The 27,256-nt window shown below is 53.8% G+C and overlaps 1 protein-coding gene across 1 annotated transcript in view; it reads right to left on the minus strand.

The window, feature by feature from the left end:
- Positions 1-27,256, minus strand: part of LOC149326582 (uncharacterized) — an 83,016-nt gene that overhangs the window by 18,983 nt on the left and 36,777 nt on the right. The window contains exons 5-6 of the mRNA XM_089564621.1: positions 24,174-24,279; positions 20,804-20,941 (exon numbers count right to left, since the gene is read on the minus strand). Coding sequence (XP_089420747.1) covers positions 20,804-20,941; positions 24,174-24,279 — 244 coding nt within the window. The remainder of the gene's footprint in view (positions 1-20,803; positions 20,942-24,173; positions 24,280-27,256) is intronic.

A 27,256-nucleotide genomic window follows, 5' to 3' on the forward strand; every position in this document is an offset into this window, starting at 1 on the left:
CTTTATACTAACTTACTGTCTTTATTTTGGTATATTGTTGCCTGCATGTTTGTATACCTTTTTTTCCATTGGACCCGTTACTAGCCGTTGGCTATGGGTCCGGGCAGTGTTTGCGTACATTTTTAATGCAACAAAGACCAATAAATAAATGAAATGAAATGAATTTGCGGAGGGAATCCGAAGGCTTCGAGGACTCCGAACAGATACGAGTGTTCCACCCGATCGAATGCTTTCGCCTGGTCAAGCGAAACAAAGCACCCGCTGAAGCCCGTCCTGCTGGCAAATGTGAACAGGTCTCTAGTGAGTGCCAATGCATCAAACACAGAGCGGTTAGGCACGCTGCTGGTTTGAGCCCGGTGGATTAGGTGAGGCAGGATCGTCCGCATTCTTGTGTTCAGTAAAGATGCGACTATTTTGTAGTCTGCATTAAAGAGGCTTATGGGCCGCCATGCTTGCGGGTCGGAGAGGTCACCGCCCGCTTTCGGAATGAGTACGATGCGACATTCGCGGAAAGAGTTTGGACGTAACCCATCCGCGAGGAAGCCGTTGACCATCTTCAGGAGCGCTCCTTGGATCTCGTAAAAAAACTTTGAATAAAAACTTGTTGGAATGCCGTCTGTACCGGGGGCAGAGGCTGCATTCACACTCTGCAGGATGGCGTGCAGCTCTTGGCTTGTGGCTGGTGCGCAAAGGTTTTCATGCAACTCTTCAGCTACTCGTGGCAAGTTTCCAAAAAAACTTTGTAGAAGCCCGTCATAACCATCTTGAAGATGTAGCCAACTGTCCGTAGAGAACAGGATCGAGAAGTGGCTTGCGAAGATCGTGCAGATATCGGCCGTGGTTTTGCTTTGGGTGCCGTCTGGGAGTGTCACGAGAGGCACAGTAGCGGGAGCCAATTCCTCTGCCGTGCCTGCGCGTACGTGTCGCAGCACAGCCGGGTCTGATATCGGCCGCCCGAGCTGGTGTTCACGACTAGCTGCCCGTGATGACTGGCAGAGCAACACGTGGTAACGTGCTTTAAGTAGACTCAGGTAATTGCTCATGGCAAAGGTTAAGGGTGCTCCCCTCTGCACTATACGAATGCGCTTGAGGGTGTCATTGAGTGCATGAGTTACTAGGCGTCTCCGGTCTTGACCGGCCGCCACCAGAGTTGCCTGCCATCGAGCCTTGAGTGTGTCCCATGAATCAGTCGCAACGAAGCTCTTGCACGATGCGGCCAATGCCGTACGCAGTGACGCCACGCTTTCCGGGTCCGCCAGTAGGCTCGTGTCCATGCGCCACGTAACAGTACGTGGGGTGACCTCACCAAAGTCGAGCCTGACTGACAAGGGGTGGTGATCGGAAATCACGGGCGTTCCTACAGGAAACGCGAGAACTTCACAGCTAACGACAAAAGAAGCGAGCTCTGGTGGAAAATAGAATTCGTCTATCCGACTCGCTCACTGTGCTCCCTCCCACGTCGCTCCAAAGGCATAACTGTGAAGCTGCACCCACGTGTCAGACAAGCGGAACTGAGTCACGAGATCGCGGAGCTCGGGGGCACCGGAATAACGGCGACCGTGACCCTGTCCGCGGACGTCACGGTCGATGTTAAGTACACAATTGAAGTAACCGACGATGAAAGTGGGGTAGGGATCAAGGAGGAATGAGTCGAGGCGCTCAAAAAAACCAGAACTACTAGTCTGCCGTGCTGGCGCATATACAACCAACGCACGTACCCGCCCCTGGTTTAGTGTGAAGTCGACCGCAAGAGTGCGACCGTCCAGCCCGAAAGTGCAATGAGCACCCGAGCGCAGGCAGGGGTTTATAAAAACGGCACCAACACCGCACATATGAGAATCAGTCAACGAAAAATAAGCAAAAACAGATAACCGGGTGGTGAAATTCAGCACATCAAGGGAAGTACGGAAGTTGCATTCCTGCAAAAACAGGATGTAGACGCCCCTAGCCCTGGCAAAGTGCATCACCTCTCTCTGTCTACGCATTGAAATCCCCGAACATTCAGGGAGAGGAGATGCACAACCGCCATGACTGCCAAGAGCATCGACGGCATAACATACAACCTATAGAGCGCTGCCATGGGCGGGGCTTGACGCGCGCGGCACTTTTTTACTGCAACGTTCGTTAACTGTCCCTTCGGATTCCGATGATTGGGGGTGGGCACGTTTGAAGTCTGGTCGGGAAAAGTGCATATTTTCGTTTGTCGTCGGCGCTTGTGGCCTCGCTCACCGGTTGCTGCGTGGTCTTGGCGGCGTTCGCAGCTGAAGCCGATGCCGACGCCAGGGTCGCCGATGGGAGGGTGTGCCTGGCTGGTGACGGGAAGCGCGCGTCGTCCGGACCTCCTGGAGTCGTCGGTCCTGACACCTGGCCGCACGTCAAGTCGCCTGTCAGGCGAAGCGGCGTGACTTTGTCCGCCACCTCCTCCAGGTCGTCCGACGTCACGCTCGACTCGTCGCTGCTGCTCACAGTGTCATAGGTGTCTGTGCCGGGTGGCGGCGGCAAGGGTTCCGCAAAAACAGCAGCGAACGGCTCCACCTCTTTTGAAGGCGTCCACTCACACTGCTCCTTCACGTGCACCTCCGTCGCGGGGGCGGGCTCGGGCTCCCTTGGGCTGCTGGTCGTAGGGTCCACGTCGGCAACCGACGTCCGGACGGTGGGTGTGCTCCGCGTTTCTGTGACCACGTTGTCCTTGCCCGGTGCTTTCCTCAAGCGGCGGCCGCCGCATAGGACCGTGGTCGCAGGCAGTCTGCTGTGGCGTGGCTTCCGCCGCAGCGCCTGCAAGCCGCTCCGCATCCGGCCGTGTCGAGGCCGAACACCTCGCAGCGAGCGCACCGGGGCGTTCGACACGCCGCGCTGATGTGGCCGTCCTGCCCGCAGCGGGAACACAGCTTCCGGACGCCTCGGTAGTCAAACATGACGCGGTGGCCCTGGACGGTCAAGAAGTTCGGCACCGCCTGCTTCATCTCGATCCGGACCACGCGCGTCCGGTTGCCGACGTGACGACGGCCCTTCAGGACGGGGTGGGTGACGTCCAGCACCTTGCCGTAGGAGCTCAGTGCCGCTGCCAGCGCCGCGTCTCCCACGTACAGCGGCACACGAAAAGCCGTCACGTGGACCACGGCCGGAGTCACGCAGGGCACTGGGACGGAAGTGTCATTCACGTTGAAGGCGCCTTCCACTAGCATCTTCTCCGCCGCCGCAGCCGAGGCCAAGGCCACGCAGAACTTCATGCCTCCATGGTGCTGGAGGCTCTCTAGCCCTTTCGGGCCGACAACCGACTCGATGCCGTCGACTATGTCGTCAGCCGTCGCGTCGGAAGTAACTTGAAACTGGAAGCAGTGCGGCTTTGGGGGCGGCGCACGGAACACCGGAGGGACAGCAGGTCTCGGGCCTCCCATGACGTGACGGACGGCCGACTGGGCTGCTGCTTGAAGGTCGAAAAGTTGCCCGAGCACCGGCAAAGGCACGGCGCCTGGGCGGGGAGGCTGGTTGCGGGACCTCCGGGTCGCAGTGGATCCGGGGCCCGCCTGCACTTGTCGTTGAAACTTCTCAGGAATCCAGCGCCGAAAAAACTTCGCTGGTTCTGGACGAGCTCGGGCGTGGAAAGAGAACTTTATTTTGTTCTGTGTTGATATAGAAAATACAAAAAAAAACGGATGAACTTAATGCTCTGATGAGTCATGCACATGCGCAGTGACGCAGCACTGAGGACGTCAGTAATGCAGTAAGAAAGCCGATACTCGACCGCCGCGCAGGACGATAAAGTATGTCGACCATTTGCGCAAGAACTCAGCCTCGCTCATTGACAGAGCGTCCACGCATGCTTGTTCAAAGAGGCGCGTGCGGATACGCTGCAACATTGGGAACATTGTTCTTTGCGGACGCCCATTTAAGGATGCCACTCCACGCTGCCGCCACAAAACGAACATGCCAACACACAAGAGGATATTTTGAAACACCTCGGGAGAACTAGTGCGCGCTTCCAGGCGGGTTAAAAACATGCGTGACACTAATGTCCAAAAGGTGCGCGCAACTACACACTCAAACATTGCGTGCTGCAAAGTTTCAAGGAGACCGCACTGCGGGCATCGCGCGGAGGGCGCCACGCCCCACGCCGCAAGGCGGTCTCTTGTGGGCAGGACCCGCCAGCCTCGCAGCCAGCCGAAGTCCCTAACATCTGCAGGAAGCGCAGCTGAGGTCAATTGGCGCCAGCGTGCCCGTCTCGTTTTCTGGAGTTGTTCGCGGGTCAGCGCAGTGACCGTTAGTGCTTCACACATCCTGGAGGGCGGGGTTTCATCAACATCCAGATCGGGCACGCAGGCAGTCAACGACGCCAGTGTGCGACGCACATTAACGAAAAATGCCGGCGGCTGCTCGGCTGTAGGGCCAACCAGGTGCTGTGTAAAAAACACGTCACGCGCTCTACCCAGAAAGTATGTGAGCAGTATTCTCCCGGGATAGTCTGGGTTGCGTACAAGATCTCGTACTCCTCGCAAGGCGAGCACATTGCACATGGTGCGGATGCAAGGTATACCAAACCCACCCATGTACGATGGAAGGCGCATAAACATTCGTGACACAAGTTCGGTTTTGCCCGCCCAAACGAAAGAGCCACAGGCCGAGGTTAGCCAGCGAGCAAACGTGCGCGGTGGGTTTGCGACGCGGGCGACAAAAAAACATGCGGCTAGGATTGTGGACTTAACTATATTGCAGCGCTCTGCCATTGAAAGGCGGAAAGTTGACGCCACCGAGAGGCGTTTCTCAGCGTTCGTGCGGAGGTTAGTCCAGGTTTCGCGGGCTACTTCTCCGCTGGCGAGGAATACTACTCCCAGGACTTTCACTCCCTGCACCCACTCCACCTCGCCCGCAAGGTTCGGTGTGAAGGTGCCAAACCTTAGTGCCTTGCTTTTTCACCTGTTCAATAGGGCCCCCGATATCTCGCTGTACTCGAGAAACAGCCGTGAAAAAGCGGCGTAGCTATCCTCGTCCTTGAGGAAAAGCGACACGTAATCGGCGTAGGCCGATACCTTGATTTGGCCCTGGCCAGGCAGAGGGAAGCCGCGTATGGATGGGCTGTCGTTAATGCGCCGGATGAGTGGATCCAGGCATAACACGAAGAATGTTGGGGAGAGGGGGCATCCTTGCCTTATGCCCCGGGTGACTGAGAAGGGAGCGCTCTGGTGGCCGTTTACGGAGAGACGAGCATTCAGGTCTGCGTAAAGTAATCGCAGCCTGCTGACAATTTGCGGAGGGAATCCGAAGGCTTCAAGGACTCCGAACAGATACGAGTGTTCCACCCGATCGAATGCTTTCGCCTGGTCAAGCGAAACAAAGCACCCGCTGAAGCCCGTCCTGCTGGCAATTGTGAACAGGTCTCTAGTGAGTGCCAATGAATCAAACACAGAGCGGTGAGGCACGCTGCTGGTTTGAGCCCGGTGGATTAGGTGAGGTAGGATCGTCCGCATTCTTGTGTTCAGTAAAGATGTGAGTATTTTGCATTTAAGAGGCTTATGGGCCGCCATGCTTGCGGGTCGGAGGGGTCACCGCCCGCTTTCGGAATGAGTATGATGCGACATTCGCGGAAAGAGTTTGGACGTAACCCATCCGCGAGGAAGCCGTTGACCTTCTTCAGGAGCGCTCCTTGGATCTCGTAAAAAAACTTTGAATAAAAACTTGTTGGAATGCCTTCTGGACCGGGGGCAGAGGCTGCATTCATACTCTGCAGGATGGCGTGCAGCTCTTCGCTTGTGGCTGGTGCGCAAAGATTTTCATGCAACTCTTCAGCTACTCGTGGCAAGTTTCTAAAAAAACTTTGTAGAAGCCCGTCATAACCGTCTTGAAGATGTAGCCAACTGTCCGTAGAGAACAGGTTCGAAAAGTGGCTTGCGAAGATCGTGCAGATATCGGCCGTGGTTTTGATTTGGGTGCCGTCTGGGAGTGTCACGAAAGGCACAGTAGCGGGAGCGAATTCCTCTGCCGTGCCTGCGCGTACGTGTCGTAGCACAGCCGGGTCTGATATCGGCCGCCCGAGCTGGTGTGCACGACTAGCTGCCCGTGATGACTGGCAGAGCAACACGTGGTAACGTGCTTTAAGTAGACTCAGATAATCGCTCATGGCAAAGGTTAAGGGTGCTCCCCTTAGCACTATACGGATGCGCTTGAGGGTGTCATTCAGTGCATGAGTTACCCGGCGTCTGCGGTCTTCACCGGCCACCACCAGAGTTGCCTGCCAACGAGCCTTGAGTGCGTCCCATGAATCCGTCTCAACGAAGCTCTTGCACGATGCTGCCAACGCCGTACGCAGTGACGCCATGCTTTCCGGGTGCGCCAGTAGGCTCGTGTCCATGCGCCACGTAACATTACGTGGGGTGTCCTCCCCAAAGTCCAGCCTGACTGACAAGGGGTGGTGATCGGAAATCACCGGCGTGCCTGCAGGGAACGCGAGAACTTCGCAGCAAACGACAAAAGAAGCGAGCTCTGGTGGAAAATAGAATTTGTCTATCCGACTCGCTGACTGTGCTCTCTCCCACGTCGCACCAAAGGCATCCCCGTGAAGCTGCACCCACGCGTCAGACAAGCGGAACTGAGTCACGAGATCACGGAGCGCGGGGGCACCGCAATAAAGGCGACCGTGACCCTGTCCGCGGACGTCACGGTCGATGTTAAGTACACAATTGAAGTCACCGACGATGAAAGTGGGGTAGGGATCAAGGAGGAATGAGTGGAGGCGCTCAAAAAAATCAGGACTACTAGTCTGCCGTGCTGGCGCATATACAACCAACGCACGTACTCGCCGCTGGTTTAGTGTGAAGTCGACCGCAAGAGTGCGGCGGTCCAGGCCGAAAGTGCAATGAGCACCCGCGCGCAAGCAGGGGTTTACAAAAACGACACCAACACCGCACATATGAAAATCAGTCAACGAAAAATAAGCAAAAACAGAAAACCGGGTGGTGAAATTCAGCACATCAAGTGAAGTACGGAAGTTGCATTCCTGTAAAAACAGGATGTCGACGCCCCTAGCCCTGGCAAAGTGCATCACTTCTCTCTGTCTGTCTACGGATTGAAATCCCCGAACATTCAGGGAGAGGAGATGCACAACCGCCATGACTGCCAAGCGCACCGACGGCATAACATACAACCTAAAGAGCGCTGCCATGAGCGGCGCTTGACGCGCGCGGCACTTTTTACTACAACGTTCGTTAACTGTCCCTTCAGATTCCGATGATTGGGGGTGGGCACGTTTGAAGTCTGGTCGGGAAAAGTCCATGTTTTCTTGGTCGTCGGCGCTTGTGGCCTCGCTCACCGGTTGCTGCGTGGTCTTGGCGACGCTCGCAGCTGAAGCCGATGCCGACGCCAGGGTCGCCGATGGGAGGGTGTGGCTGGCTGGTGAAGGGAAGCGCGCGTCGTCCGCACCTCCAGGAGTCGTCGGTCCTGACACCTGGCCGCACAATCAAGTCGCCTGTCAGGCGAAGCGGCGGGACTTTGTCTGGTACGTCCACCAGGTCGCCCGACGCCACGCTGTACTCATCGCCGCTGCTGCTGTCGGTGTTGAAGGAAGCTGTGCGGGGTAGCGGCGGCAAGGCTTCCGCGAAAACAGCACCGAACGGCTCCACCTCGTTTGAAGGCGTCCCCTCGAGCTGCTGCTTCACGGGCACCTCCGTCGCGGGGGTGGGCTCGGGCTCCCCCGGCCTGCTGGTCGTAGGGTCCGCGTCGGCAACAGGCGTCCGGACGGTTGGTGTGCTCCGCGTTTCTGCGACCACGTTGTCACTGCTCGGTTACTTTCTCGAGGCGGCGGCCGCCGCATAGGACCGTGGTCGCAGGCAGTCCGTTGTGGCGTGGCTTCCGTCGCAGCGCCTGCAAGCCGCTCCGCATCCGGCCGTGTCGTGGCCGAACACCTCGAAGCGAGCGCACCGCGGCGTTCGACACGCCGCGCCGATGTGGCCGTCCTGCTGCCCGCAGCGGGAACACACCTTCCGGACGCCTCGGTAGTCAAACATGACGCGGTGGCCCTGGACGGTCAAGAAGTTCGGCACCGCCTGCTTCATCTCGATCCGGACCACGCGCGTCCCGTTGCCGACGTGACGACGGCCCTTGAGGACGGGATGGGTGATGTCAAGCACTGTAGTAGAATGGAAAGTTGGGCGAGTTGGTATACGTTCACTTTGGGTGGAAAAAAAACAGCGCTCGTCCGTGTGGTTTCCTTCATCTTTGTCTTCCGTCCCTTTCGCGCTGTTTTTTTCCACCCAAAATGAATGTCAAGCACCTTGCCGTAGGAGCTCAGTGCCGCTGCCAGCGCCGCGTCTCCCACGAACAGCGGCACACGAAAAGCCGTCACGTGGACCACGGCAGGACCCACGCAGGCTACTGGGACGGAAGTGCCGTTCACGTTAAAAGCGCCTTCCACGAGCATCTTCTCCGCCGCCGCAGCCGAGGCCATGGCGACGCAAAACTTCATGCATCCATGGTGCTGGAGGCTCTCTAGCCCTTTCGGGCCGACAACCAACTCGATGCCGTCGACGATGTCGTCAGCTGTCGCGTCGGAAGTAACTGTGAACGAAAAACACTGCGCCTTTGGGGGCGGCGCACGGAAAACCGGAGGGGCAGCAGGTCCCGGGCCTCCCATGACGTCACGGGGGGCCGGCTGGGCTGCGGCTTGCACGACCTTCACGCAGTTTGCCCGAGCACCGGCAAAGGCACGGCGCCTGGGCAGGGAGGCTGGTTGCGGTACCTCCGGGTCGCAGTGGATCCGGAGCACGCCTGCACTTATCGTTGAAACTTCTCAGGAAGCCAGCGCCGAAAAAACTTAGCTGGTTCTGGACGAGCTCGGGCATAGAAAGAGAAGTTTAATTTTTTCTAATGTGAACAAAAATACAATGAAAAACTACTGAACTCAATGCTCTGATCAGTCAAGCACATGCGCAGTGACGCAGCACTGAGCACGTCAGTAAGGCAGTAAGAAAGCCGACACTCGACCGCCGCGCAGGACGATGAAATATGTCGACCATTTGCGCAAGAACTCATCCTCACTCATTGACAGTGCGTCCACGCATGCTTGCTCAAAGAGGCGCGTGCGGAGGCGCTGCAACATTGAAAACGTTGCTCTTTGCGGACGCCCATTTAAGGAAGCCGCTCCACGCTGCCGCCACAAAACGCACATGCCGACAAACAAGAGCATATTTGTAAACAGTTCGCGTGAACTAGTGCGCGCTTCGAGGCGGGTTACGAACATTCGTGACACTAGTACCCAAAATGTGCGCGCCATACACAGTCGAACATTGCGTGCCGCAATGTTTCTAAGAGACCGCACTGCGGGCATCGGGCGGAGGGCGCCACGCCCCACGCCGCAAGGCGGTCTCTTGTGGGCAGGACCCGCCAGCCTCGCAGCCAGCCGAAGTCCCTGACATCTGCAAGAAGCGCAGCTGAGGTCAGTTGGCGCCAGCGTGCCCGTCTCGTTTTCTGGAGTTGTTCGCGTGTCAGCTCAGCTACCGTTAGTGCTTCACACATCCTGGAGGGCGGGGTTTCATCAACATCCAGATCGGGCACGCTGGCAGACAACGACGCCAGTGTGCGACGCACGTTAACGAAAAATACCGGCGGCCGCTCGGCTTTAGGGCCAACCACGCGTTGTGTAAAAAACACGTTACGCGCTGTACCCAGAAAGTATGTGAGGAGTGTTCTCCCGGGATAGTCTGGGTTGCGTACAAGATCTCGTACTCCTCGCAAGGCGAGCACATTGCACATGGTGCGGATGCAAGGTATACCAAACCCACCCATGTACGATGGAAGGCGCATAAACATTCCTGACACATGTTCGGTTTTGCCCGCCCAAACGAAAGAGCCACAGGCCGAGGTTAGCCTGCGAGCAAACGTGCGCGGTGGGTTTGCGACGCGGGCGACAAAAAAACACGCGGCTAGGATTGTAGACTTAACTATATAGCAGCGCTCTGCCATTGAAAGGCGGAAAGTTGACGCCACCGAGAGGCGTTTCTCAGCATTCGTGCGGAGGTTAGTCCAGGTTTCGCGGGCTACTTCCCCGCTGGCGAGGAATACTATTCCCAGTACTCTCACTCCCTGCACCCACTCCACCTCGCCCGCAAGGTTCGGTGTGAAGGTGCCAAACCTTAGTGCCTTCCTTTTTACCTTGTTCAATAGGGCCCCCGATATCTCGCTGTACTCGAGAAACAGCCGCGAAAAAGCGGCGTAGCTATCCTCGTCCTTGAGGAAAAGCGACACGTCGTCGGCGTAGGCCGAAACCTTGATTTGGCGCTGACCAGGCAGAGGGAAGCCGCGTATGGATGGGCTGTCGTTAATGCGCCGGATGAGTGGACCCAGGCATAACACGAAGAATGTTGAGGAGAGAGGGTATCCTTGCCTTACGCCCCGGGTGACTGAGAAGGGAGCGCTCTGGTGGCCGTTTACGGAGAGATGAGCGTTCAGGTCTGCGTAAAGCAGGCGCAGCCTGCTGACAATTTGCGGCGGGAATCCGAAGGCTTCGAGAACTCCGAACAAATACGAGTGTTCCACCCGATCGAATGCTTTCGCCTGATCGAGTGAAACAAAACACCCGGTGAAGCCCGTCCTGCTGGCAAATGTGAACAGGTTTCTTGTGAGTGCCAATGCAGAAAACACAGAACGGTCAGGCACGCTGCTGGTTTGAGCACGGTGGATTAGGTGAGGCAGGATCGTCCGCATTCTTCTGTTTAGTAAAGATGCGACTATTTTGTAGTCTGTGTTTAAGAGGCTTATGGGCCGCCATGCTTGCGGGTCGGAGGGGTCACCGCCCGCTTCGAAATGAGTATGATGCGACATTCGCGGAAAGAGTTCGGACGTAACCCATCCGCGAGAAAGCCGTTGACCATTTTCAGCAGTGCTCCTTGGATCTGGTAAAAAAACGTTGAATAAAAATGGTTGGAATGCCGTCTGGACCGGAGGCAGAGGCTGCATTCATACTCTGCAGGATGGCGTGCAGCTCTTGGCCTGTGGCTGGTGCGCAAAGGTTTTCATGCAGCTCTTCAGCTACTCGTGGCATGTTTCCAAAAAAGCTTCGTAGAAGCCCGTCATAACCATCTTGAAGATTTAGCCAAGCGTCCGTAGAGAACAGGTTCGAGAAGTGACTTGCAAAGATCGTGCAGATATCGGACGCGGTTTTGCTTTGGGTGCCGCTACTGTGACGAAAGGCACAGTAGCGGGAGCGAATTCCTCTGCCATGCCTGCGCGTACGTGTCGTAGCACAGCCGGGTCTGATATAGACCGCCCGAGCTGGTGTGCGCGACTAGCTGCCCGTGATGACTGGCAGAGCAACACGTGGTAACGTGCTTTAAGTAGGCTCAGGTAATCGCTCATGGCAAAGGTTAAGGGTGCTCCCCTTTGCACTATACGGATGCGCTTGAGGGTGTCATTCAGTGCATGAGTTACCCGGCGTCTGCGGTCTTGACCGGCTGCCACCAGAGTTGCCTGCCAACGAGCCTTGAGTGTGTCCCATGAATCAGTCGCAACGAAGCTTTTGCACGATGCGGCCAACGCCGTACGCAGTGACGCCATGCTTTCCGGGTCCGCCAGTAGGCTCGTGTCCATGCGCCACGTAGAGTACGTGGGGTGTCCTCACCAAAGTCGAGCCTGACTGACAAGGGGTGGTGATCGGAAATCACCGGCGTGCCTGCAGGGAACGCGAGAACTTCGCAGCTAACGAGAAAAGAAGCGAGCTCTGGTGGAAAATAGAATTTGTCTATCCGACTCGCTGACTGTGCTCTCTCCCACGTCGCTCCAAAGGCATCCCCGTGAAGCTGCACCCACGCGTGAGACAAGCGGAACTGAGTCACGAGATCGCGGAGCACGGGGGCACCGCAATAATGGCGACCGTGACCCTGTCTGCGGACGTCACGGTGGATGTTAAGTACACAATTGAAGTCACCGACGATGAAAGTGCGGTAGGGATCAAGGAGGAATGAGTCGAGGCACTCAAAAAAATCAGAACTACTAGTCTGCCGTGCTGGCGCATATACAACCAACGCACGTACCCGCCGCTAGTTTAGTGTGAAGTCGACCGCAAGAGTGCGGCCGTCCAGCCCGAAAGTGCAATGAGCACCCGCGCACAGGCAGGGGTTTACAAAAACGACACCAACACCGCACATATGAAAATCAGTCAACGAAAATTAAGCAAAAACAGAAAACCGGGTGGTGAAATTCAGCACATCAAGTGAAGTACGGAAGTTGCATTCCTGTAAAAACAGGATGTCGACGCCCCTAGCCCTGGCAAAGTGCATTACCTCTCTCTGTCTGTCTACGGATTGAAATCCCCGAACATTCAGGAAGAGGAGATGCACAACCGCCATGACTGCCAAGAGCACCGACGGCATAACATACAACCTAAAGAGCGCTGCCATGGGCGGCGCTTGACCCGCGCGGCACTTTTTTACTACAACGTACGTTAACTGTCCCTTCAGATTCCGATGATTGGGGGTGGGCACGTTTGAAGTCTGGTCGGGAAAAGTCCATGTTTTCGGGTTCGTCGGCGCTTGTGGCCTCGCTCACCGGTTGCTGCGTGGTCTTGGCGACGCTCGCAGCTGAAGCCAATGCCGACGCCAGGGTCGCCGATGGGAGGGTGTGGCTGGCTGGTGACGGGAAGCGCGCGTCGTCCTCACCTCCAGGAGTCGTCGGTCCTGACACCTGGCCGCACGTCAAGTCGCCTGTCAGGCGAAGCGGCGTGACTTTGTCCGGTACGTCCACCAGGTCGCCCGATGCCACGCTCGACTCATCCGCAGCTGCTCTCGGTGTTGAAGGAAGCTGTGCGGGGTAGCGGCGGCAAGGGTTCCGCGAAAACAGCACCGAACGGCTCCACCTCGTTTGAAGGCGTCCCCTCGAGCTGCTCCTTCACGGGCACCTCCGTCGCGGGGGTGGGCTCGGGCTCCCTCGGGCTGCTGGTCGTAGGGTCCGCGTCGGCAACAGGCGTCCGGACGGTTGGTGTGCTCCGCGTTTCTGCGACCACGTTGTCCTTGCTCGGTTTCCTTCTCGAGGCGGCGGCCGCCGCATAGGACCGTGACGCAGGCAGTCCGCTGTGGCGTGGCTTCCACCGCAGCGCCTGCAAGCCGCTCCGCACCCGGCCGTGTCGTGGCCGAACACCTCGCAGCGAGCGCACCGCGGCGTTCGACACGCCGCGCCGATGTGGCCGTCCTGCCCGCAGCGGGAACACACCTTCCGGACGCCTCGGTAGTCAAACATGACGCGGTGGCCCTGGACGGTCAAGAAGTTCGGCACCGCCTGCTTCATCTGGATCCGGACCACGCGCGTCCCGTTGCCGACGTGACGACGGCCCTTGAGGACGGGATGGGTGATGTCAAGCACCTTGCCGTTGGAGCTCAGTGCCGCTGAAAGCGCCGCGTCTCCCACGAACAGCGGCACACAAAAAGCCGTCACGTGGACCACGGCAGGACCCACGCAGGCTACTGGGACGGAAGTGCCGTTCACGTTGAAGGCGCCTTCCACGAGCATCTTCTCCGCCGCCGAAGCCGAGGCCATGGCCACGCAGAACTTCATTCCTCCATGGTGCTGGAGGCTGTCTAGCCCTTTCGCGCCGACAACCAACTCGATGCCGTCGACGATGTCGTCAGCTGTCGCGTCGGAAGTAACTGTGAACGAAAAACAATCGCCTTTGGGGGCGGCGCACGGAACACCGGAGGGGCAGCAGGTCCCGGGCCTCCCATGACGTCACGGGCGGCCCGCTGGGCTGCTGCTTGCACGACCTTCACGCAGTTTGCCCGAGCACCGGCAAAGGCACGGCGCCTGGGCAGGGAAGGTGGTTGCGGTACCTCCGGGTCGCAGTGGATCCGGGGCCCGCCTGCACTTATCGTTGAAACTTCTCAGGAAGCCAGCGCCGAAAAACCTTCGCTGGTTCTGGACGAGCTCGGGCGTAGAAAGAGAAGTTTATTTTTTCTAATGTCAACAAAAGTACAAAACAAAACGGCTGAACTCAATGCTCTGATCAGTCAAGCACATGCGCAGTGACGCAGCACTGAGCACGTCAACAAGGCAGTAAGAAAGCCGACACTCGACCGCCGCGCAGGACGATGAAATATGTCGACCATTTGCGCAAGAACTCTGCCTCACTCATTGACAGTGCGTCCACGCATGCTTGCTCAAAGAGCCGCGTGCGGAGGCGCTGCAACATTGGAAACATTGCTCTTTGCGGACGCCCATTTAAGGAAGCCGCAACCCCGCTGCCGTCACAAAACGAACATGCCGATACACAAGAGCATATTTGTGAACAGTTCGCGTGAACTAGTGCGCGCTTCGAGGCGGGTTAAAAACATGCGTGACACCAGTATCCAAATGGTGCGCGCAACTACACACTTAAACATAGCGTGCCGCAATGTTTCTAAGAGACCGCATTGCGGGCATCGGGCGGAGGGCGCCACGCCCCAACCCTCAAGGCGATCTCTAGTGGGCAGGACCCGCCAGCCTCGCAACCAGCCGAAGTCCCTGATACCTGCAGGAAGTGCAGGTGAGGTCAGTTGGCGCCAGCGCGCCGTCTCGTTTTCTGGAGTTGTTCTCGGGTGAGCTCTGCTACCGTTAGTGCCTCACACACCCTGGAAGGCGGTGTTTCATCAACATCCAGATCGGGCACGCTGGCAGACAACGACGCCAGTGTGCGACGCACATTAACGAAGAATGCCGGCGGCTGCTCGGCTGTAGGGCCAACCACGTGTTGTGTAAAAAACACATTACGTGCTGTACCCAGAAAGTATGCGATGAGTGTTCTCCCGGGATAGTCTGGGTTGCGCACAAGATCGCGTACTCCTCGCAAGGCGAGCACATTACACATGGTGCGGATGCAAGGTATACTAAACCCACCCATGTACGATGGAAGGCGCATGAACATTCGTGACACAAGTTCGGTTTTGCCCGCCCAAACGAAAGAGCCACAGGCCGAGGTTAGCCTGCAAGCAAAGGTGCGCGGTGGGTTTGCGACGCGGGCGACAAAAAAACATGCGGCTAGCATTGGAGACTTAACTAAATAGCAGCGCTCTGCCATTGAAAGGCGGAACGTTGACGCCACCGAGAGGCGTTTCTCAGCGTTCGTGCGGAGGTTAGTCCAGCTTTCGCGGGCTACTTCTCCGCTGGCGAGGAATGCTACTCCCAGGACTTTCACTCCCTGCACCCACTCCACCTCGCCCGCAAGGTTCGGAGTGAAGGTGCCAAACCTTAGTGCCTTGCTTTTTTCCTGTTCAATAGGGCCCCCGATATCTCGCTGTACTCGAGAAACAGCCGTGAAAAAGCGGCGTAGCTATCCTCGTCCTTGAGGAAAAGCGACACGTCGTCGGCGTAGGCCGAAACTTTGATTTGGCCCTGGCCAGGCAGAGGGATGCCTCGTATGGATGGACTGTCGTTAATGCGCCGGATGAATGGATCCAGGCATAACACGAAGAATGTTGGGGAGAGAGGGCACCCTTGCCTTATGCCCCGGGTGACTGAGAAGGGAGCGCTCTGGTGGCCGTTTACGGAGAGATGAGCGTCCAGGTCTGCGTAAAGTAAGCGCAGCCTGTTGACGACTAGCGGTGGGAATCCGAAGGCTTCGAGGACTCCGAACAAATACGAGTGTTCCACCCGATCGAATGCTTTCGCCTGATCGAGCGAAACAAAACACCCGGTGAAGCCCGTCCTGCTGGCAAATGTGAACAGGTCTCTTGTGAGTGCCAATGCAGAAAACACAGAACGGTCAGGCACGCTGCTGGTTTGAGCCCGGTGGATTAGGTGAGGCAGGATCGTCCGCATTCTTCTGTTTAGTAAAGATGCGACTATTTTGTAGTCTGTGTTTAAGAGGCTTATGGGCCGCCATGCTTGCGGGTCGGAGGGGTCACCGCCCGCTTTCGGAATGAGTATGATGCGACATTCGCGGAAAGAGTTCGGACATAACCCATCCGCGAGAAAGCCTTTGACCATTTTCAGCAGTGCTCCTTGGATCTGGTAAAAAAACGTTGAATAAAAATTGTTGGAATGCCGTCTGGACCGGGGGCAGAGGCTGCATTCATACTCTGCAGGATGGCGTGCAGCTCTTGGCTTGTGGCTGGTGCGCAAAGGTTTTCATGCAGCTCTTCAGCTACTCGTGGCATGTTTCCAAAAAAGCTTCGTAGAAGCCCGTCATAACCATCTTGAAGATTTAGCCAAGCGTCCGTAGAGAACAGGTCGAGAAGTGACTTGCAAAGATCGTGCAGATATCGGACGCGGTTTTGCTTTGGGTGCCGCTACTGTGACGAAAGGCACAGTAGCGGGAGCGAATTCCTCTGCCATGCCTGCGCGTACGTGTCGTAGCACAGCCGGGTCTGATATAGGCCGCCCGAGCTGGTGTGCGCGACTAGCTGCCCGTGATGACTGGCAGAGCAACACGTGGTAACGTGCTTTAAGTAGGCTCAGGTAATCGCTCATGGCAAAGGTTAAGGGTGCTCCCCTTTGCACTATACGGATGCGCTTGAGGGTGTCATTCAGTGCATGAGTTACCCGGCGTCTGCGGTCTTGACCGGCTGCCACCAGAGTTGCCTGCCAACGAGCCTTGAGTGTGTCCCATGAATCAGTCGCAACGAAGCTTTTGCACGATGCGGCCAACGCCGTACGCAGTGACGCCATGCTTTCCGGGTCCGCCAGTAGGCTCGTGTCCATGCGCCACGTAACAGTACGTGGGGTGTCCTCACCAAAGTCGAGCCTGACTGACAAGGGGTGGTGATCGGAAATCACCGGCGTGCCTACAGGGAACGCGAGAACTTGGCAGCTAACGACATAAGAAGCGAGCTCTGGTGGAAAATAGAATTTGTCTATCCGACTCGCTGACTGTGCTCTCTCCCACGTCGCTCCAAAGGCATCCCCGTGAAGCTGCACCCACGCGTCAGACAAGCGGAACTGAGTCACGAGATCGCGGAGCGCGGGGGCACCGCAATAACGGCGACCGTGACCCTGTCTGCGGACGTCACGGTCGATGTTAAGTACACAATTGAAGTCACCGACGATGAAAGTGGGGTAGGGATCAAGGAGGAATGAGTCGAGGCGCTCAAAAAAATCAGAACTGCTAGTCTGCCGTGCTGGCGCATATACAACCAACGCACGTACCCGCCGCTGGTTTAGTGTGAAGTCGACTGCAAGAGTGCGGCCGTCCAGCCCGAAAGTGCAATGAGCACCCGCGCGCAGGCAGGGGTTTACAAAAACGACACCAACACCGCACATATGAAAATCAGTCAACGAAAAATAAGCAAAAACAGAAAACCGGGTGGTGAAATTCAGCACATCAAGTGAAGTACGGAAGTTGCATTCCTGTAAAAACAGGATGTCGACGCCCCTAGCCCTGGCAAAGTGCATTACCTCTCTCTGTCTGTCTACGGATTGAAATCCCCGAACATTCAGGAAGAGGAGATGCACAACCGCCATGACTGCCAAGAGCACCGACGGCATAACATACAACCTAAAGAGCGCTGCCATGGGCGGCGCTTGACCCGCGCGGCACTTTTTTGCTACAACGTTCGTTAACTGTCCCTTCAGATTCCGATGATTGGGGGTGGGCACGTTTGAAGTCTGGTCGGGAAAAGTCCATGTTTTCGTGGTCGTCGGCGCTTGTGGCCTCGTTCACCGGTTGCTGCGTGGTCTTGTCGACGCTCGCAGCTGAAGCCGATGCCGACGCCAGGGTCGCCGATGGGAGGGTGTGGCTGGCGGTGACGGGAAGCGCGCGTCGTCCGCACCTCCAGGAGTCGTCGGTCCTGACACCTGGCCGCACATCGAGTCACCTGTCAGGCGAAGCGGCGTGACTTTGTCCGGTACGTCCACCAGGTCGCCCTACGCCACGCTCGACTCATCGCCGCTGCTGCTGTCGGTGTTGAAGGAAGCTGTGCGGGGTAGCGGCGGCAAGGGTTCCGCGAAAACAGCACCGAACGGCTCCACCTCGTTTGAAGGCGTCCCCTCGAGCTGCTCCTTCACGGGCACCTCCGTCGCGGGGGTGGGCTCGGGCTCCCCCGGCCTGCTGGTCGTAGGATCCGCGTCGGCAACAGGCGTCCGGACGGTTGGTGTGCTCCGCGTTTCTGCGACCACGTTGTCCTTGCTCGGTTCCTTCCTCGAGGCGGCGGCCGCCGCATAGGACCGTGGTCGCAGGCAGTCTGCTGTGGCGTGGCTTCCGCCGCAGCGCCTGCAAGCCGCTCCGCATCCGGCCGTGTCGAGGCCGAACACCTCGCAGCGAGCGCACCGGGGCGTTCGACACGCCGCGCTGATGTGGCCGTCCTGCCCGCAGCGGGAACACAGCTTCCGGACGCCTCGGTAGTCAAACATGACGCGGTGGCCCTGGACGGTCAAGAAGTTCGGCACCGCCTGCTTCATCTCGATCCGGACTACGCGCGTCCCGTTGCCGACGTGACGACGGCCCTTGAGGACGGGATGGGTGATGTCAAGCACCTTGCCGTAGGAGCTCAGTGCCGCTGCCAGCGCCGCATCTCCCACGTACAGCGGCACACGAAAAGCCGTCACGTGGACCACGGCGGGTCCCACGCAGGCTACTGGGACGGAAGTGCCATTCACGTTGAAGGCGCCTTCCACTAGCATCTTCTCTGCCGCCGCAGCCGAGGGCATGGCGACGCAGAACTTCATGCCTCCATGTTGTTGGAGGCTCTCTAGCCCTTTCGGGCCGACAACCGACTCGATGCCGTCGACGATGTCGTCAGCCGTCGCGTCGGAAGTAACTTCGAACTGGAAACAGTGCGCCTTTGGGGGCGGCGCACGGAACACCGGGGGGGCAGCAGGTCCCGGGCCTCCCATGACGTCACGGGTGGCCGACTGGGCTGCTGCTTGAAGGTCTCGAAGTTGCCCGAGCACCGGCAAAGGCACGGCGCCTGGGCTGGGAGGCTGGTTGCGGAACCTCGGGGTCGCAGTGGATCCGAGGCCTGCCTGCACTTGTCGAAACTTCTCAGCAAGCCAGCGCCGAAAAAAACTTCGCTGGGTCTGGACGAGCTCGGGCGTAGAAAGAGAAGTTTATTTTTTCTAATGTCAACAAAAGTACAAAACAAAACGGCTGAACTCAATGCTCTGATCAGTCAAGCACATGCGCAGTGACGCAGCACTGAGCACGTCAATAAGGCAGTAAGAAAGCCGACACTCGACCGCCGCGCAGGACGATGAAATATGTCGACCATTTGCGCAAGAACTCTAACTCACTCATTGACAGTGCGTCCACGCATGCTTGCTCAAAGAGCCGCGTGCGGAGGCGCTGCAACATTGCAAACATTGTTCTTTGCGGACGCCCATTTAAGGAAGCCGCTCCACGCTGCCGCCACATAACGAACATGCCGACACACAAGAGATTTTCTTTTCGCATGTGTGTTCGCGCTTAGCGTAAATGTGGATCTGCATCGCCTACCCATGGCATTACGAATTGTGTGAATGATGTGACCCTCGCTTTCCTTCTGTACTGCCACTGTCTCAAGGAGTCGGGACCTTCAGTCAAGCTGTTACCACAGCTTGTAGTTCCGGCTCCTCATTTGTAAGAAAGGAAAATGAACTTGAACTTGACTGGGGCGGCTTGACCGTATCACCACTCATGAGACATTCTCAAGAGCACTTACTTGGAAAAAACAGCGCTAAACGAAAGGACAACGAAAAAGAGTACAACAGGACCGGCGCTTACTTCTCGACGTTCATTCGTTGCGGGCCAGACTGAGTCGTTTTGCCTGAATACAGGTGGCACACTGGCGAGTGCACACATTTTTCTTGAGGTAATCGTTCGTCCCCCATCCGAATCAGTCGATAGACACCGATGTTTCAATAAGCAGGAAATGTACTATAAATACTAGGAACGTTACGCGATTTAGAGCGGTGGAATATCTGTATAGGGTCTTTGATATAAATTAAGTTCAATATTTGGAAAAAGTGGTGCAGCGCTGCTGGGCAAAACCGACGACTTATTCTTCGCCAGCATGCGGTTATTCAGAGTACATCTTTATTATTCCGTATATTTCGGTAATGCACTAAGAATATTCAAGCGTCATTTGAAACATTAATTTTATGACCAAGTGCGTTTCATTAGGTGGTATGGCGATTCAAATAGAATCGATACGATCCTTCCAAATGGATTGGGATCCAAACAGAAGATTGCAAAATTGGTATGATAGGCTTCAGCTAATGTTCGAAGAAGCGCCAAATAAAGGCACACAGTAGACACCTTTAGAGTGACGTGCATCGCGCTACCTTTAATAGACTACCGGGAGCCCCCGCGCCGTCAATGCTGATGTGCAAAATTGCCTCGAGGGTGCCAACTGGCGCCAGGTACCTGGCAGTTGCGCGCGTGCCTGCCGCATTGGTATGAATCAGCGAGGCGGACTTGTGGTGGGCGAGCTCCCGGTGCTCCGGTAACGGTAGCGGTTGCACGGTGCATGGTGTGGCTAAAGATTTCCAATATGTCATATGAGTCACCGGGCGGCGGCCTACCTACTTTCTGAAAATCTTGGCTAAGCTCACATGAAGTACCCTGTATACAGACAGCGCACTCAAACACCCCTGGATATTTCGCACTCCATCAGGGTGAAGTAGTTGAAACTGTACTCTTCATTACTGTATTTCATGTGATTCCTTTGTTTTTATACATGATTTGTGTGTCTAATGTATTTCTGGAACCGGTTGTTGCAATCTGCATTCGGATTTAGGCTGCGGCCACGGCAGTTAGACAGATAGATTTTTGAAAAGCGGCTTTTACCTGCAGCTCCCTATAGCGGAAATATAAAAGAGCAAAGCCTAGTGCTATTGTTACTTTGACGCACAAATTATATGACAGAGAGACAAGACGTACCTCAGAAATTTTGCAACAGCTTGCTTACTACATCTTGAGAAGGTAGCTTGCTGCATTCTACTGCCGTGTGGGCTCATGAGATGACCGGTGGCTGGGCAGCTACTTGATGTTCCCTCACCATCGTGAGGGGAACCTAGGCTGGAGAAATTTGTTTGGTGGTTACGAAAGGAAGGGTCAGTAGGAAGAGTTGCACGGAGTGAACCCAGCATGCCTTGATTTTAAAGTGAGTTACTCTCTAACTTGTGCTCACGGTAGAGAGAGGGCTAGTAGACAGGTTTTCGAAAACAGAAAGTCAACAAGGGAGATGGAAGCTTCGGAGTGCTTGCAAACGTTTCGACAAGAGAACTTGTCTTTGTCTGGGCAAAGCGTTCATTATAGGCAGAGTTTAAGTAGGGTCTCCACCCCGAGGAGGAAGGCACTGCGAGGTGGAGGGTAGCGTAAAATGATAATGTTGTTAGGATACGGAGCGTGAATCTTCTTTCTTCAAGATGGCTACTAAACGCGACTATCCGGTTCACCTCCAAGACTATGATAAAAAAATATGCTACCTCAGCTGAAGGGATGCGGGGTAGGAACGTTGGACAGAAAGTGGACGTGGGCTTAAAAGACGGTGTGTGCACTCGAGGGCAGCAGCGACAGGTGGCATGGTATGACATGAGGCTCATCTGAAGAAATAAAAGAACACAGTTAAGCCCAAAGACCGAGAGAAATACTAGCAAACGAGAAAAAAGAGGGCTGCACAGAAAGAGCGAAAGGAAGGAGGAAGAGAGCGTGGAATCAAAATTGTCTTATAAATGGTACCAGGTGGTGGAGATTATAAAATAGAAGTTGCTAAGAAAAAGCTGATAATAAAAGGCAGAATAGGAGGTGCAGGGAGTGAAAGAAACGATAAAGAGGGCGAATGGAGGGCTGGAGAGACAGTATAATTATATTTTTGTATTATTTTTGCAATGACAACGTGCAAGGTATTTGTAAAGATGTACTTGAGTGCCGGAACATAACGGAGAGATTTTAAGTTTATTTAGGAGATAATGATCCTTGGTCGTTGCAGTTTTAAATTAGTGGATTAGGAATGCTGCCAGTATTTTGTATTCCTTGCATATTTGAAGCATGATAGAAGAATGAATCGTTGAATGGGGTCTCGTGTATGCTACGGTAACCCTTATGCTTGAGTTGCGTCTTTATATCCACAGTGCTGCATCAGAATATATTTTCTTCAGATGCTCGTCGCAAGTTAAAATAGGGTAGTATTTCTGGAAAATATTTGTGTTGTTATGAAGTGCGCTTGAGTATTCCGTTATAAGTGCAGGCAAGCTGATCTGCTAGTACTTGATACGAGGCATGGAAGCATTTACCAAGTGACACTACTGATAGGAGCCTGACAATCGATGTCATATTAGATAAAATTGCTACCATTAACCTCCCGTCGTCTATTGTTGTCTGCATGCTTCAGTGCTTCTGTTGTCAGAAACATTATATCTTCGAGACACTGGCAATCATTGAGCGTTCAACTAAATGGTCGCCATGCTGACGCAAGAAAGAACGCCCAATGGAAGTGTGGGAAGATTTGGTTATAAGTACACGCTACGCTCGATAACAAACCCGCTCCTACAGCAAGCTTATGTGCTAAACATAGATATGAGGCATGGAAGCAATTGCAAAGTGACATTACTGTTGGAAGCATGACAAGCGACTTCATCTACAGTAGAAAGACTCCCTTTAACTGCACATGGGCATAAATTTGATGAACTTAAACTATTCATTATCAAAACAGGTTTCAAATCATCTGCAACGGATAGAAAATATAGAGAGGCATTCTTAATTCGCCCATTCAACACCTTTTATCTCCGGACGAAACAGACTCTCTCGGATAATTCTGACACTAAAGCAATTCTTTAAAAATCATCCACATGGTCAGAGCAAAAATAATTCGAAAAATTATTACATCCGTCGGCGCAGTACTCCATGTCACCTCTTTATAGGTTATTTCATCCTACCTCTCCATCTCTATTGATTTGATCTTCTTCTCATCCTTTTTATTTCTCTTTTGTATTGTCGTTTATCATTTTACCTTATGCTTTGCACCACCCGCTACCTTTCCTCAGGAACACTGATCCCACACTCCCACCACGTTCTTTTCGATCAATCTCCTCACCGCTATGACGCTCTCTTTTTTTCTGGCTTCCCGGTATTTCTTTCGGCCTCACTTATGAACTGCGTTTTTCTAGGTTTTGCAAGTCAGCCGCACCAGTCATTGCATGCTACCTGTCGCAGCACCCCATGAGTGTTCACACAACCTTAAAAACCAACGCTCCCTATCCCTCCCCTCCCTCCTCAAAGTGTACCGTTCTGCATAGCTAGCATATTTCCTTATCACTTTCGCACATCAACCAGCTAATCCTCTTTAGCAGCAGTCATGCCTACACAATATTCACGTGCCCGATGCAAACACCCTTTCCACTTCACGCCTTTCTTTCCCTCACCTGGCCTTCCTACTTGGATTGAAGGCTCTATTTAAACCCCTCCAATGATGAAACCTTTAGCCAGACAAGGGCAAGTCCTTTGGTCAAATGTAGGCAAACTTCCTAGGCTGTCTACTGTCTTCTTCACTTTGCATTTTCTTTAAATTGTTCTGTCTTATTGCGAATGAACGCTTTCGTAAGGGAAGCGATTTGAGCGAATATTGACACAAACAGGCGATGTGAAGAAGCGCACCGCCGCTACAAAAGCCGTCTACCTCACAATGGCTGTCGAGTTCACCTCAGCTCTGACGTCTTAGATAGACAGGTCTGCTGATAGGATGGCCGTTGACGGCAGTGACGTATTAAGGCGAAAGCCTCTAATGGTTCATGCTCGCTGTGTCCGTCCGTGCGCTGGAAGCGTGCCAGCTGTGGCCTCTCCTCCGCGCAGCGGTGCAACCTCCTCCTCTTCTTAGCAACCGGTGCGCCGTTGGGGGGCGCAGCTGTGCACAGAAACCGTGACGTCACACGGTAGCGGTAGAACGAGCGCACGCGCGTCGGTGCTGGCAGCTGCACGGCCGCTCCTTCGCCACACGTCTCGATGCACTCGAGTGAGTGAGACGCATGGCTCCGAAGCGGCCCTGTGATTGCGCGCCAAGCGGCTCGGGGAAACGGCAGTGGGTTGACCACAAGGCTTTCGCCAAGCATACTTTATAATTTCCAAAGTGTCTTAGATAATTTCTTTTTTTACCTAACTTAGATTAATGTCACGTTGCCGTATGGGCTCACATCTCGTTTTGAGGGACCATGGGAGGAGCTTCAGAGGCAGTTACGGTTTCCGGAAATTATTTCGTTAAAAGATGATACATTTCTCTTTAAATGTGGTGAACGCAATGTTTGAGGACTCTTACAGATGTGTAATTTCGTGGGCTGCTGTGTTGACTCCAGAGTAATTTCCGTCATCATAGACAACTGCAACGTTCTGCGGGCTGCAGGCTCCTCCTTGAGGGGCGGCTCCTGTTTGCAAAAATTGAATAAAATATATTCATTACAGACATGTCTGCGATCGCCGGACGATGCTACGACAGAAATGAATTATGTGCAGCACTACACATGTGCTAGCCGAAGCGCCATTTCTCCTTCATTAGAGGCCATTTAACAGCTGACACCCGACACTCGACTGAACACGTGCTCTCTGAGCTAACCTGTCTACGCTGTGTTGTGTCTTCTCCCTTTTCTACATCGGCTACTTTTAGCTGATATCGCTGCGCACTAAAATGCAAAACACCGATGATTTGATGACCCCGTCTTCGAACTTTACCACAAAAATCTAAAACAACCATGAGGTAAGAAGTCTTCATTGCTATCAGGATACAGCTGTTTTGAGCTCCCATCAGTTTTACTTATCACTCTTGCGTGACGCAAGCAGTATTGCTTACCGCCTGCGTCTGCAGCTTAAATAAAATTGCTCATGCTTGGTCCTGCAAAGTTAGTGTATTTAGGTTCAGTTCAGTTTTATTCCTTAAAGGCCCCCATTCAAGGGGGTGGGGATACACTGGAGTATGAGAAAACAAACGGCGATGATTATTTAACATTGAACACTATCAGTTACACAATCTTAAAAAAAAAAGATGTTGAAGCGATGACGATGATCTCGTAGGGTAGGCCATTCCAGTCTGTAGCTCCTCGAAGGAAGAAAGAAGCAGAAAACATAGTAGTATGTGATTTCTAGCGCGCAACTTGAAGTGGATGACTGGTGCGTTGAGCTATGCGCGCTACGGGTGTGATATATGGTGCTTGATTGAGAGGAGAATAGAAAAACAAAGACAGCGGTGGAAGTCCAGATTTGGCTTTGACAGAAGAAGCACTAACGTCGTATGAATATGCGAAATGAATGAATCGGGTGGCACGACTTTGAACAACTTCCAAAGCAGTCATTAGGTACGCCTGATGTTGGTTGCAGACGCCAGATGCATATTACAATTTGGGTCTTACAAGTGATTTATACGCGAGAAAGTTTACATGTGATCGGCAAGACGGAGGTGGCGCTCAAGAAAACCTTGTGTTTTGTTCGATGCTGAAAGGATGTTAGTGATATAAGCGCGCATGATAAATTGCAGCCGCTGGTGTCGCTCTGGGGTTATAGCACTCGGCTGCTGGCCAGAAAGGCGCGGAGTCGATCCTGATTGCGAAGTACAAATTTCGATGGAGGCGAACTTCTAGAGGCCCGTGCACTGTGCGTTGTCAGTACACGTTATAACCCCAGGTGGTCTAAATTTCCAGAGGCCTTCATTACGGCGTCCCTCATAGCCTGAGAAGCTTTGGGACGTTACACCCCCACAAACCAAACCATGATGAATTGGAAGACAGGGTGACTCCTGAATACTTACATGACTGTACCAGCTCAACCGGTGGGCTAGAAATGAAATAATGGAAGCGATAGGTATTCTGAAGACGCGTGAAGGACATGAGTTTACACTTGGTAGGAATGGGGCACATCAGCAAATCATCGCACCAAGTTAGTACGCTGTTAAGATCTGTCTTGAGAGCTTGTTGGTCATGACAATAATGATGCGATAAATGACGCAATCATCGGCGAACGTACGAATTCCACGGGAAACATGCACGGGTAGGTAATTAATATATATCAGAATAGAAGGGGACCGAGGACAGACCCTTGTGGTATTTAAGAAGTGGCCACTAAGACAGACTGAGTAAAAGCAATTAGGAATTCTTCACTCAATTTAAGAATATTGGGTGGGAAGTTCAGCTGTTCAACTTTTAGTAGTAGACGGCGGTGAGGAACCTTCGCAGAAGCTTTCGCATAATCTAGAAAGATAGTGTCGGTCTGAAGTTAGGATCAAAATTTATGTTTAGGTCGTGAAGGAAGTGCGCTAATAGGGTTTCGCTATAGGGGCCCTTACGAAACCCGCGCTCTGAAGAATGAAAAAGAATTCATCTGAGTCCGAGAAGTTCATTATTTGTGAGTAGATGACGAGTTCCATGATTTTACAGGGCACGCTTGTTAATGATATAGGCCGGTATTTCAACGGTGAGTTTCTGTTACGTGATTCGTGGACTGGAACGACCTCTCGCGTTTTCCAATCATCTGGAATGATTCCTCAGGAAAGCGACTGTGAAAAAATGACATTCAAATATGCGGCACAGACTGATTCTACATTTTTCTGGAGTTCTGAAGTAATCATTTCCGTGGCAGCTGACGACGAAAGATTCTTATTATGGATTGTAGATGAAATATCTTCTTCGAAAAAGGTGATAGCTGGCATGAAGGTTTCTAAGCTAAACGATGACAACTCTGCTTCTGCGTTAATTTCAATAGTGAAGACAGATGCGAATGCATTGTTAAATGTTGCACAATCATAATCAGTAAGCCCCTCATGTGTGTCGTTTGTAAGTGTATTATCGGGAGGATGTTGAGGATTAAACTTGCCAGCATTGCTTGGGATTATTGGTTAATAGGTTGGACAAGGCACGGTGATAAAATTAGTATTTCGTGTAATGAACAGAAATCAAGTATTGTTATTCGGCTTCGAAGTATTTTGCCATGCGGTATGCGTGCCGTTGAGTTTGGTCGCACGAAACAAGCGCTTCTTTTTGTTTTCTATTCGTGCAGGCCTTTAGGCGTCGGATAAGTCATGGTTTACTAAGGTTAGTTTTAAAAGTAATACTTGGGGCAAAGGAATTAGTGAGATGATTTATTCTGCTCTTGAAGATCAACCAGTTTTCATGAATAGAGCGAGTGTGAATGCTCATTCCTATTCGGGATAAAAGGCGTTAAGATCTTCACTTATTGCACTATAATTGCCCTTCTCGAGAAACGTATATTTTTTCGTATGTATACATGTTTTTGGGATGAGGTAAACGGGAATAGAGCTCGTATGACTTTGTGATCGCTGATTTCAGGAAGGTAACTCATGAATAATAGCTTTTCAGGGCTGTTGGTTAGTATTAGGCCGAGGATGTTTGCTGATCC

The sequence above is a fragment of the Amblyomma mixtum genome, chromosome 10 (assembly GCF_055824585.1).
Source record: "Amblyomma mixtum isolate Tamu chromosome 10, ASM5582458v1, whole genome shotgun sequence".
Lineage (NCBI taxonomy): Eukaryota > Metazoa > Arthropoda > Arachnida > Ixodida > Ixodidae > Amblyomma > Amblyomma mixtum.